This window comes from Blastomyces dermatitidis (genome assembly GCF_000003525.1).
Source record: "Blastomyces dermatitidis ER-3 genomic scaffold supercont1.3, whole genome shotgun sequence".
Classification (NCBI taxonomy): domain Eukaryota; kingdom Fungi; phylum Ascomycota; class Eurotiomycetes; order Onygenales; family Ajellomycetaceae; genus Blastomyces; species Blastomyces dermatitidis.
In genome coordinates, this window is record NW_025544776.1 from 3,613,654 (window position 1) to 3,628,200 (window position 14,547).

At 31.7% G+C, this 14,547-nt stretch overlaps 1 protein-coding gene across 1 annotated transcript; it reads right to left on the bottom strand.

The window, feature by feature from the left end:
* Window positions 1-1,223: 1,223 nt before the first annotated feature.
* BDCG_03097 (MFS transporter) lies at window positions 1,224-3,075 on the bottom strand. The gene has a single exon (XM_045418693.1). The coding sequence runs from the start codon at window positions 2,116-2,118 to the stop codon at window positions 1,744-1,746; it is 375 nt and encodes a 124-aa protein (XP_045275207.1). The 5' UTR covers window positions 2,119-3,075; the 3' UTR covers window positions 1,224-1,743.
* Between the last annotated feature and the right edge of the window lie 11,472 nt (window positions 3,076-14,547).

The following is a 14,547-nucleotide window of genomic DNA, read 5'->3' on the forward strand; positions in this document are numbered from 1 at the left end:
CATTATTATAGAATAATCTGTAGAGGAATCGATAATCATATTAATATCTAGTATAGCCACCACCTGCCTGTATAACTTCCTGATAGAGAGCTGGCATCTCTGCTAAAGCTCTCATAGCTGCTCCTCTCTTATAGCATCCCAGGCAGCTCTAACCACTCCTTGAAGTGCATCATAAGACAGATTCTCCTCATCCTGATGGTTCCCCTGCATCCACAGCTTCATATGATTCCATAGTTTCAATTGGGTCCAAATCCAGAGAATAGGGTAGCTAGTATGCTTCTGAGAAGTAGTCGTACTCAGATTGCATCGGTATTGAACCACTCAATAGGTAATTTCAAGGTGATTGGAGATCTTATCACAAGTCCAACCAAGAATGTGAAGAAGAAGAATATCTCAACATTGATTGTGAGTTAATTGCTTTGGAGGTGTAGCAGGAGGCTCTTGAGAAGGTGCAATTGGAGGTTCAAGAGCAGCAAGGAGGTCCATCTTGATAGAGAATAATAAAGAATAGCGCGTACGAGGATAATAAGAATGAAGAGACCGAAAATTGATGGTCATACTAGCGTAGGTTCATAAAGGATTTATTAATATCTCTAATTGGACAGCTAACTGTAGTTACTAGGTTGCAAAACAAAAAAGAAAAAAAAAAACAAAAAGAAATTGGCATAATACTTTCAGAGCACTTTACTGCGCGTGCGTCTTTACTACGCGTATTGATAGGTATGACGAAGAATGTGTTAATTTGCTTCCTGATCGGAAATGTTGATAAACCTAGCAAATACGGAGTACATTCTTCTTTCTGACTGGAGAGAGCCATTGCAGGGCTATGTAATCCTTGTACACACCCCTGCTCTCAATATCTCCCTTCGATGCCGATATGAGAAATCAAGCAGGGAATCGAGCCACTTGGTGCTCTTGGGCCCTCACCAAGCTAGCTAACGGGAACTAGTTAACCGTCCAGGGCCAATCGCCCGCAGCTAACGCTAACACCTGTCAAAGCTTCCCAAAGGCTGATTACGGCAGTCTATAGTGACATTTGAGTCAAATGGCTTTTTTCATGTTTTTCTGCTTGTAATTACTTAATTCCACTTATAGCCACTCATCAATAGAAATTTATATGAAAGTTTGTCTGCAAGCAGAAATATCTTTCATTCTAATTAATTACAAGCATCAAACGCTCGCTTACGCTCGCTTTGCTGCTTGCGCAGCCCCCTCTACCCCCTCTACCCCCTCTACCACCACCACCCCGTTCCACCCTGTATCACCCCTATCACCATTATCAGATTAATCAGAGCCATACAGGCTGCAGAGCTGGCTGTTCAATCCCATTCAGGAAAGAATGGGAGATGCAATACCATTCATCACATTATACCACGAGAGGCTAATACCATAAAGGAACCCAGACCAGCCCATGCACGGGAAATGTAACATAATTAGAGAGGACAATACATCATTTTAAAATATTGAAATCGGCACCAGCCTTCTCGTCACCAGATTGAGTGGTAGTGGAATTTTAGTCGCGCGATGAAATTAGAACCACATAGGAATAGGACATATGTCGACAGCCACTGGCCACGCTCATGGGCAAAAAATATCTGGAACAGATATCTCTGACAGGGACTCTAGAGGTGCAGCGAAAGCTCCCAGAAGGATTCAATGGGAATACCATGCGCTTCCGGCGTTTGAGTATGCAGTCCAAGCCATAACCGGTACACGGAGTAAGGAAGACAAGATGTAAACACCTCAGCGGCCATAAGTGAGGGCCAGTGGTTGCCAGATCAAACACCCCCATCCTAAAAACAGGAACATAAGTCCAGTTCCAGTGAGAAGCTCTCCCGTCGAAATTCCGGTATACCATGTGATATCAGTGAGCACGCTGTACTGCACCGTTGTCGGAATGCCGACCCTGAGGGTATGTATGTAAACCATTGCGATTTGCGTGAATTTCCATTTCCGGCTCCAGTTTAATGGATCTTCTGGGTCCGAACTTGGTCTAGGGATGAACATGATGTCTTTCCCATCTTGGTCATACTGTTCGTTCTGAGCGTCTCCTGCAACATCAACCAGGCAAATTGTACTGGGGACTAAGTCAGAATGGGCTAAGGGGTTGGCCGCCATTGTGTCAAGAAGCTTTGTAGGAATAATGTACAAGAAATAAATTAATCTGTCCAAGTTGACAGTGTAAGAGGACGGGCCCTGATCTCTGGAAGTTGTCAACAATGAGGAGGGAAGTAGGTGAGGAGCTGGTTACAACCTACAACAAAGGTGAATGGCATAGTATGTTGTCTCATTGTATGGGTGCGCAGGTAGAGTCATAACCTACGGACAAATGGCCAATCACCATGATTTCATCTGGATACATGGAATTGGATTGGATTGGCCTGTTCAATCCAACCAACCGGTGACTCTACTGACAAGTCTGACAGCTAAAACAATTTAGTCTCAAATTAAAATGTCATTTTGTTCTAAGTTCTCAGTCTTCTTCAACGCAACAAGGTGATGATTTGGAGTTTGGAGCTGTAAGGTCAATCATGCTAAGTAGTTGCACCTGGGGAACTTGAGGCTGATCGCGTGTCGGCTATCCCCAGGGCACTCCAATATCGATTCCGAAGTTGATACTGATGAATGAATCGTTCCTCATGTCTGTGCATGGATTGTGTTCAGTTCTCTGTTTTTGCTAATGGGGGGGAGGAATCTGCGGCAGGGTGGGTATTTTCTCTCTCAACGCTTGACATTTCCCCACGATCATCACGTCTTCTGCAATCTTGCCCCAGACTTCAGAGGACAACCCCTCTCCTCAGAGGGGGTGGACCCATCCCTCACTCTTCGCATCTCCAGAGAATGAAACCTCGGGAAGCTGTCTTGATATTGACTTGTAGTATGGCATTAACATTTAAAGTTCGCGAATTACCTGGAGACAAGCAATGGCTGCCTCTGGGGAAAGCCTAACAAACGCGCTTGATCCCCTCTCCAACAGATCTGGTTGAGCATCGCGACCATTCCTTCAGTATCCAGATTTTGCTTTGGCTGATGATGAATGATGTCCTTTCGTGCCATCCATAGGCTATCCGTCGTGAGTCGTCTGTTGTTTTATCCCGGTTAACAGTTGCGGAATAATTTAAGCCTCAGGTCGCTGATAGTGGAGGGCCACAAGTGGTGACCCAAACTTATTGGTAGCTCACAAGAAGGTTTGTGCCACTTTGTCCTTCGGGCAGTAGTTACAGCAGCCTATAGCGACATTTGAGTCAAATGAGTTTTTTTTTTTTTTTTTTTTTTTTTTTTTTTTTTTTTGTGTTTTTCTACTGTAGTTAATTACTTAATTCCACTTATAGACACTAAGTTTGAGAAAAAAATCAAAATCAAAAAAATCAAAAAAACAATTATTTTTATGAATATCATTAAAAAATCAAAATGAAAAATCAAAAAGAAAAAAGAAAAGATGATTGAAAATGAAAACAATAATAAACTATGAATATTATTTTTAGATTCTGAAATATAACTGTTTAACCATGCCATGCTTACTCACTCTCTGTAGTGAGTGCACTACAGTGTACAGAAAATCACACTGTAAAGAAAATATTTTCAATATCTTCATTCTTCATCTTCAAATAATCATCATTAATTATAATCATGTCTAAATCTTCTAATTACACTGAGAAGCAGTTGTAAAGAGCTGTTGACATGTACAAAAGCAATTAAAAATTAAAAATCATGTCTCTGTTATAAGAATTCAAAGTCTCATATACCTAGACTGACTGTGTGACTGTGTCTGAGACCAGGACCAGATTTTTTGATAGTCTCATTACCAATTTGACTGATCCCATTACACACTTTTAACATTAGATAGTAGTCTCATACTGTCTCAGTGAGACTTACTGTCTACTCTTGTCACATTTTTCAAATGAGACTATGATTTTCACTTCTCATTTTAAATTATTTTTATTACTTTAAATGACTTTAAATCTTATTTGAGCATTATCAAAAAGCATTACTTTTTAAAAAATTAAAAATAGTCTAAAAAAAACCTTAAAATGTCTAAAAATAGTAACTTTATGCTAAGAATGAGACTAAATGAAATTAAATGAGATCACTTTCTCATTTTTTTCAAGTCATGATTTCATTTTAAGATCTGATATATAGTCACTTTATCTATTTTTTTAATAGTCAGTCCCAGCGGGATTCACACCAAGAAATGTATAGAACCAGACCAAATGAGACTAAATGTGAAATTCATGGTCCCGGCGGCCAGTCTACATATACCACCTTGTATGGAAGAATCAACAGAAAGAAATCAACCCGTAGAGAATACATTAAATCCGGAACTCAAGCACCTCAGGTTTCTAATAAATACAGAGGTGTACAAATCGCTTCAATAAAATTACTCTATGTTCCTGGGCTGGGAAGTTATTATCGCATGTATTTAATTATCACTTCTTTGTATTTTCTATGTTCTTGTTATCTTGGCATGGTCTCAACACCTGTATTTCCTCCTGTATAATCAACACTTGGCCTCTATTTAACATCACGCAAGGACTCATCATAAGCTCCGCTTGCATATGAGTATAATGGAAGAATTAGACTGGCCGCCGGGACTATGAATTTCACATTTGATTTCATTTAATCTGATTCTATACATTTCTTGATGTGAATCCTGCTGGGACTGGCTATTAAAAAAACAGATAAAGTAACTATATATCAGATCTTAAAATGAAACCATGACTTGAAAAAAATAAGAAAGTGATCTCATTTGATCTCATTTAGTTTCATTCTTAGCATAAAGTTACTATTTTTAGACATTTTAAGGTTTTTTTTAGACTATTTTTAATTTTTTAAAAAGTAATACTTTTTAATAACACTTAAATGAGATTTAAAGTCATTTAAAGCAATAAAAATAATTTAAAATGAGAAGTGAAAATTATGATCTCATTTGAAAAATGTGATAAGAGTAGACAGTAAGTCTCACTGAGACAGTATAAGACTACTATCTAATGTTAAAAGTGTGTAATAAGATCAGTTGAATTGATAATGAGACTATCAAAAAATCTGGTCCTGGTTTCAGACATGGTCACACGGTCAGTTTAGAAAGAATAATAATAATAATAATAATAACAGAAAGAAATCAAGAACTATAAGAATTTCACTGAATCAAGTATTGAATGACAGTCAGAAAGAGATAATTAAGATATGAATTCATCAGTTGAATATTAATTTTTACTCACTCACTATCAAGTATATCAAAGCTGCTGTGAACTGCATGTTAAAACAGTATTATACAGATTCAGAGACTGCATCTCTCACAGTAAGTAAGATATAAATATATTAATTCATCAAACACCTGCCAGATTACAAATAAGTTAAGCAAAAACTCATGAATTTAAAATGAGTGTCTTACAAGTAGACTAGCCGCTGAGATTATAAATTTCACATTTAATCTCATTTAGTCTGATCTCATACATTTCTTGATGTGAATCTCACTGAAACTGACTATTAAAAAAACATGTAAAGTGACTATATATCAGATCTTAAAATGAAATCATGACTTGAAAAAAATAAGAAAGTGATCTCATTTGATCTCATTTAGTTTCATTCTTGATATAAAGTTACTATTTTTAGACATTTTAAGGTTTTTTTTATACTATTTTTAATTTTTTAAAAAGTAACACTTTTTGATAACACTCAAATGAGATTTAAAGTCATTTAAAGCAATAAAAATAATTTAAATTGAGAAGTGAAAATCATGATCTCATTTGAAAAATGTGATAAGAGTAGACAGTAAGTCTCACTGAGACAGTATAAGACTACTATCTAATGTTAAAATCATGTAATGAAATCAGTTGAATTGATAATAAAACTATCAAAAAATCTGATTCTGGTCTCAGACACGGTCACATGATCAGTCTACTTATAAGAATATAAGCTTCATTATTAACTGATTTAATTGATATGAAGCTGTCTTCAATTAATATCAATTTTTTCACTGTGATATCTACAACTTTGATGAGATTGAATTTCAAGAAAAAGAAGAACACAGACAGTGAGTTATAATCATTTTTAAAGACATGAATTTCATTATACAGTTATTATACTTCTGCAGGTTAATAACAGTGATGAAGTATGTTAGTGCAGATAACACAGTATTGAATTTATTAATTATAATGAAATCAAAGGTTTATCTAGAGAATTGATATACACACTTTAACTTATCTGATAACTACATCATCATCAAATCTGAGTCTGGCTTTATAAATGATAAGATTGAATTTGAATGAATCAAGCAGTTCAATAAGATGATAAAAAAGTGTCAAATAAGCAGTTATCAACTGCTATTAATGAATAATCATGATTCTCATCTTATAGAAGAATTCATTTAATACTGTGATCTTTATAAGATTATTCTGTTCAGATTCTCATCTTATATAAGTCATGTTCTACAATCTCTTGATAATGTATCTTTTCAGCAGTATAAGTATTATCATATAAAGATAGTTAATAAGACTGCTTACTACAGATATAAGTAGTATAGTGACAGATAATTTCTTACTAATCTGAAGAGTATCTGACTGCAAGTATTTAAATCTGACACTATGAGAGCTGGCTTTATCAACTGTGAAATGTATTCAGTTAATTATAATATAATTCTCAATTGATTGAGATCTCTTATCATTGATGATGTCTCAGATGAGTCAGATCTCAACATATACAATAATGATAATGATGTATGTAATCACTTTACTCTGTTATCTGCAGATCAACTGTTAACTGTCTTCTCATAATTAATCTTCTTAGAGATAGTTGTAAAACTACATCATTAAATTAATACAGCAGTCAAGGCCTTAGAAGATGTAAAGAATACTCTTACATCTGATTTGATAAGACAGTTGAACAAGATCTTCAAGAGTAGCATAGTTCAGATGAAATTGAACACATACTGTGAGAATGAACTTGCAGATTATTATTAAGCAAATAGATATCAGATTATCAAATTCTTTCACAGACAGATATAAGTAGATAAAGTTCTCACTATTAAGAATGTCAATCACAAGATCACAATCTGTAGAGTAGATGAGATGAAAAAGATATTCAATAAAACTCTTTAATTAATTGAAATCAAATCTATAAAATCTACAGCTACTCAATTATAATAAGATAATTCTATAGAATCTCAACTTACAGTGAATTTTACACCTTCTAATAAGTATATAGATAATCTTTATGTTATAGATAGATGTAATGATAATTATTAATTAATTTTTAAAGATTACTATATTCAAAATATTTTCTTTACAGTGTGATTTTCTGTATGCTGTGACGCACTTACTATAGAGAGTGAGTAAGTATGACACGGTTATTATGATTTTGTTGATGATTACTACATCTACTCTAGTCACGTGTCACTTCAACCTATTCATTTAGTGTAACTCGCGTAGTTAGATTACAATATACAACATAATAATATTATTCTTCAAGAGATTATAAAGCTCTCTACACAATGAAAAGCTGTAAAATAACATGCAATTGACATCTCCACACATTGTTACAAGCATGTCTAGATAATTTATTAATTAATTGAACTTATGATGAACCTGAGATCAGGTGAAAAGCCTGACTTAATAAAGAATTACATGCTAATGTATAGAAGAAGAAATTCACAAACATCTGAAGTATAAGAAGAATTGAGTGTGAGCTTATCAACATCTGTAATAAACTGAAAAGTGACTGTCTCTGAGATGTTTGAGCTGAATAACACAATTGTGAAAGAATGATCTGACAAGTTCAATAATAAATATAAAGACTCAGTTAAAGATATCAGTGAGATATCAGATAATGTAAGAGACTTAAGTGACTGAAATGACAATAGCTCTGTGAGTGAGAAGACTCACATGAGACTAGAAATTGCAAGACTTCAGCATGAAGTCAAGTGAATGAAGACAGACAGAGATGAAAATGAAGAGCTTAGTACAGATTTAATGAACTATCTTTAATAAAAGAGTAGAATATCTGCACTGATGAAGATTCTTAATAAATTCAGAGATTAAGTAAGGTTTATAAAGAAGTCTGTTATACTCACTGACTCTGTAAATTATTCTATGTGAAAAGAAGAGATTCTGCTTGCAGTAAGATAATCTGAAACAGATGATATTCTTAATAATAAGCAGATTAATTCTGATAAGAATGTTAGTATAAATATACAATATTTTTGATCAGAATGAAATATCTGACTATATAACTATATATAATCTGCAATTGCTCTGCAGGTCAAATCTCACTTTATTATACTCAAGAAGTTTCAACTATCTGCTTATTCTCTATAATCTATCATAGAGAATAATTTCACTGAAAGATCTGCTGTTCACAGAACTCATCTGTTCTAAGAATTAATTAAGATGATATTAAAATCAAAGAATTCTGATCATGCATTTATTGAATATTTAATTACAATCAGAACTGATTATATTCAATTGAGATATAATATTGAAGATTTCATGTTTTTTGACAGACTTCTTACAGAGATTAGTAAAGGTTAGTCATTCTTTATAAAGAATTGAATGAATGTAATAGAGAAGAATGAGAACACTAGAACACTTAAAGATGATTTCATGAAATTGTATCAAGATATTCTTTTACAATTACCAGCTACTAGCGAACCTTTCACCTTCAATGGAAAGACCCCTGTAAATAATGCTCAAGACAAGGATAAGAAAGACAAGAATAAGAACACTGAATTCAAACCTGAATGTAGAGGTAATGACGCGAGAACATACTATCATTATCAAAAAGTTGATCATATTCAGGCTGACTGTTGAAAGAAATACTCTGAGAAACATTCTTCAAACTTCAATATAAATAGAAACAAGAATAAAGACAAGAATGTGAAGAATACAGGTGCTGCTTCTGTTCACAATATCATGAAGCAAGTATTTTATATCAAGAAAAAGGTCTATGCAAGTGATCAGACAGGAAAAGATACCTGGATTCTAGACTCTGAATCAGGTACTCATGCCACATCCCACAGGGATCTTGTCATGGCAAAACCTTAGAAGGTGAAAGTGATGTTGAAAATGGCAGATGAAATGATGATCTCTGCTACAGCTATAGAAGATATGAAGATTTCAGTGAAAGAAATGAATATGCTGTTAAATGATGTCTGCTATATCCTGAAGTTAGAAGTGAACCTCATGAGTATGAATAAGCTTGTATGTCAGAGTTATATCTATAAGCAGTTAATATATGAGAATAATCATACTATGTTGATTATGTCTTCTGACTGTATATTCTCATTTACAGCAAGATTAAATGAGAATGATATCTATGAGATGAAAAGACTGATTATATACAGAGACTTAATCTGAACTTATGATGATGCAATGGCATCAAAAGCTAGAACATCTAAATCCCGCGGATATTGCAAAAATGACAGCAGATTCATGCCTAGAGATGAGAATTATTGACCAATGAGCTTTATCATTCTTCAAAGTCTGTGTTCAGGCATCTATGACACAAGCTGTCAAGCCGGTAATGAGATTCTTCATTGATCTGGCAGGGGGTGGAAAAACACTTTTCAATGGAAATGACACTCTCACTAGAGAGAGTGTAAGTTATTAATTGAGTATAACAGATGATGCAATCTGTTATATGATACTGAGTTATTATTATTATTATTCTTCAATTATAGATGTATGCAGTCAGAGACTATGACATCTACCTGAGAACTTTTAGTTCTCAGAGTTTTTCCTATGTCTGTAAAGTTAACTATTATACATTCATCAATTTCAGATATGCAAAATCAGAAAATTTCAGCTCAGAATACAAAAACTGTTTACAAATTACAGTGTTTTAACATCTTTTGATACTTTGAAATCATTTGACAATATCATGACAAAGGAAAAGAGAAAAAGAACACAGTCTCAAAGATAGACACATTAAATAGATAGATAGAAAGAAATTGAAAGGAAAAGATAAAGAAAAAGATAAAGTAAAGAGAGACTATAATAAAACAAATTATTAAAAGAGAGTGTATAGCTGTTTTAACAGACTATATCTGATTGATTTTCTCCTCTTCATATTCAGATAATTCTGAATTTAGTCATTTTCTTATAGCTACTTGAGTTTCTGATAGAAAGTCTATTAAGTATTTAATTCCTGTCTCAGTTGAGAATAAGAATGTTATATTTAATTGATTTAGATTATACTTCTCTTTCAATCTGACTCTGAGACTATTGTATAATGCACAGTGTATTATAATATACTCAGAATTCTCATTTATATTGCAGAATGAGCATTCTATTAAGTCAAATCTATCATTAAATCTTTGTATATAAGATTTAAAATAGCCATGTTCTAGTTTCAGCTGTATTATAGATGAGAATATTTTCTTTTTACATTTAATTGAACAAGATTTTCACTTGAGTTTTGTTTTAAATCTTGAATAATGTATACTCTTCTTTTGTTTCTGTCAGCTTTCATTTCACTTATCTAAACAAGATTCTTTTATTTTTCTCTTTATAAAAGATCAGAATATAATTTTTTGAATAGATCTGCTTAATTCTGCACTCTCTTTTACAGCTGAATCAGCTAATTCATTGCTATGAATATTCATATGAGCAGGAACTTAGTGCAGATGAATTATCAGCTTTGATATTCTTCTCTTTTAAATTTTCAAAACAGAGTTTAAGATCAGTTCAAGATTTATTTAATTATTATAAATCTGACTATTTCTAAGTCTTTTTAAAGCAGTTTGACTATCAGAGACTATTCATGTCTCTTTCAAACTATTTTCTCTTTTATAAGATTTTATTTCTATGAGTTTGAAAGCTTTCACTATTATAAATAGTTCAGTATCAAAGACTTCAGATTCACAGCCTAGATTTCAGAAATATGAGATAAAATTGATATTATCTTCAGTATAAGCAATGTCTGTGTCTAATCTATTCAGATTCTCATTTTTTAAGTCATCTGAATAAATCAGAATCGAGTCTTTTATATTAATTGTAGAAATTCTCCTTAAATACTGTTCATATTCTTTCTCTTTTGATAGTTCACTTATTTATAAGTCTATAAGAGATTCAAGCTTTTCTCTTCAGAGAGATAACTTCTCATGATTCACTTTTTCAACATTTAAAGAAGAAAATTGATTTTTAATCAGAGAGTATAGTCTGTAAAGTTGAGACAGTATTTTCTTTGAAGAATCATTGTCATTTCAGTCAAGAAATCTATTTCAATTCAGTTCATTTCCAGAGTTAATTAATAAAAATGAAGAAGAGACTCTTTCTCTGATTATATGATTTGAGCTCATCTTTATAACTCTCAGTGCATAGTTTATACAGGCCTTTTCAAATCTAATAGTAGAAGAAGGAATTGAAGCTTCAATTTTCATTGCTTTAATAAAAGATGATTTGAATGCTTCTAGAATTCTTCTCAAGACTCTGTTTTACAGACTTTGAAAGAGTTCAGTGAAGTTCTCTTGATTATTTTATCAAACTTGAACTTCATAATCAGCTACTGATGTAATATAGACTATATATAATTATCTCATAGTCTGGAAGAATAGACCTCTCTGTGTATTTAATAGTCTGATTATATTGTTCAATAGTCTCTCTGTCTTAACAGTTCTTTGTTGAATGTGATATTTAAAATTCAACTTAGAGTTTAATCATACTCTCAATCATTTGACATTTACACTGAGTTTAATCTCTCTATTTAAAAGAGTTAGAGATAGTTCTTTCTCATTGAATCTAGAAAAGAAATGAATTATCTCAGTTTTATTCATATTAAATTGAATTTGATTGATATCTGCTCTAATAAAGATTTCCTTTGCAGCTTCTTCAATTATTTGCAAATTCTCTTTGATAGTTTTTGAGCTGTAGACTAGATCAATATCATTTATATAACTCAGAGATCACACTATTCTCATATTTCTATTTTTGAATAGATATGCAGTGTATATTGCAAATAAAATAGATGAGATTGAAGATTCTTGTAATACTTCTATTTTTATCTCAGCCTTATCTTATTTCATTTCATCAAAGAAAAGTTGTATAATTCTTTTAAATATAAAACAGTTAACTCATTTTATTAGAGAAAGTAGCAGTTTTATCATCTTTAAAGTCTGAATTAACTTTGACTTTGAAACATGATTAAATGCTTTTTTTATGTTAATAAAAACTGCAGTTGAGACCAGATCTTTATACTTTGCTATTTAAATATTATGAACAACTGAGAGAATAGTGTTAATTACAGAACATTGTTTTCTATCTCTCATTTATTCACTGAATAAAAGAGAGTTATTAATAGAGCTTATAAAAGATAGTTAAGTAGCTATTATCTTTTTCAAAATCTTTTCTAGACAGTTTAATAGAGATATTACTCTATATAACTTAGAAATTGAAGTTTTTCTATTAAATTTTACAAGAATCACTTCAGTGACTTCTTTTCAGTATTCAGAATGATATTCATTTTTCAAGAGATTGAAAAAGAGCTCAAAATATTCATTCTTTAAGTAGAAATATATATTTTAAATAATTAAGTGATTAATTAAATCAGGTTCTGCAGCAGTTTTAACAGAACTTGAGAAGATAGCTGACTCTAATTCATCTTGTGTAAAATCAGGCCATTCTCAGTCATTTTCATCAATATAGTTAAGAAGTGATATATTCTCTTTCTCTGAATCTGAATCTGAATCTGATGAGTTCTGAAAGAGAATTCTTATAAAAGCTTGACATTTTTTCTCAAAAGAGTTTGCTGTATATAATTCATTCTGAAACTCATATTCTAAGACTAAAAGTTTTGCTACACTTCTTATTTTAGTATAGTTAAAAGTTTTAAAAACTTTCTTCTCTTATACTTCTTCAAGAAATTTATTTCAGTAGTCTGTTTTAGCTTTTTTAATATCTGAAAAATATTCATTTCTGATAGCTTTGAACTCTTTATCAGATATTACATCATTCTTTCAATCTCTTCTAGCAGTAGCTAATTCTTTTCTTTTAGATGAGATATTCTCATTTCATCAAGGTTTTGAATACTCAGAAGATTTTCTCTTTAAAATATTATCTCTAACACTTGTTAGAATAATAGATGTAATAAGCTTCACTCTATTCTTAAGTATTTCATTTGAGATATCTTTATCAGAATTTCAATATAGCTCATTCTATCTTTCAGATTTTAACAGTTTTATACTTTCTTCAACTGCTTTTCAATCAGCTTTTTCAAAGTTAAACTGATTAGAGAGAAGAGGATTTTCACTCATTTGTTTTTCACTTAGTTCAATCTTAAATTGAATAATCTCATGATCTGATTCTGATGTCTTATTTGAATTAATAAATCAGTTTACAAGTCTTCTTTTCATTAGATTTTGTGATATGAAGATTAGATCTATAATAGATTTCTATTTCATGTCTTTTCTAAAAAATGTTTATTGATCAGACTTATTAATCAAATCTATTGAATGCTTAAAGATTTATTTAACTAGATTATCAGCTCTCACTGCTCTCTTACATTCTGAATTTCATCAAAGATGATGTGCATTAAAATCTTCTGTAATTATAGAGTTTCTTGATGAAGTTATATTCAGAAATTCTCTATCAATTGTTCAGATATTATTATTTTTCTTCAATGACTTTTCATTATAGATATTTATGAGCTGTATAGTATTAAACTCATTTTCTTTATCTATAATATCACTCATCAGAATATCAGAGTCAGACATGATATTAAATCTTAGATTAAATTAATATCTTGATCTCTTTCTTTCATAGATCACTACTCTTAACTTTATCTTGAACTTTTGAGATAGAAAGCAGTAGTAGCTTGAATAAGAAATGATGTAATTTTACTCAGCATCAAAATTCAGTTTCTGAAGTAGTATAAAATTAACTTTTTATTCAAATGCAATTTGAAGATAAGAATAAATACAATTTAAGTTTCTATTCACATTATTTTGAATAAATATGATTTTTGAAGAGTTTTTAAACTTTTTTCGTTGTTTTTATTGTATATTCATACTAAAAGAGAGTAGAGATAGAGTAGAATCTAGTCACTATTATCAGATAGTAGATTATAACTATTTTGAAAAGTAGAGATCTTAACTGCTTACTAGACTGACCGTGTGACTGTGTCTGGAACCAGGACCAGATTTTTTGATAGTCTTATTACCAATTCGACTGATCTCATTACACGGTTTTAACATTAGATAGTAGTCTCATACTGTCTCAGTGAGACTTACTGTCTATTCTTGTCACATTTTCCAAATAAGATCATGATTTTCACTTCTCAATTTAAATTATTTTTATTGCTTTAAATGACTTTAAATCTCATTTGAGTGTTACCAAAAAGCGTTACTTTTTTAAAAATTAAAAATAGTCTAAAAAAAACCTTAAAATGTCTAAAAATAGTAACTTTATGCCAAGAATAGGACTAAATGGGACCAAATGGGACCACTTTCTCATTTTTTTCAAGTCATGGTTCCATTTTAAGATCTGATATATAGTCACTTTACATGTTTTTTTGATAGCCAGTCCCAGCGGGATTCACACTAAGAAATGTATGGGACCA

What these genes read in the sequence shown, in the direction of transcription:
- BDCG_03097 (XM_045418693.1), bottom strand. Translation starts at nt 2,118, where the DNA reads ATGGCGGCCAACCCCTTAGCCCATTCTGACTTAGTCCCCAGTACAATT.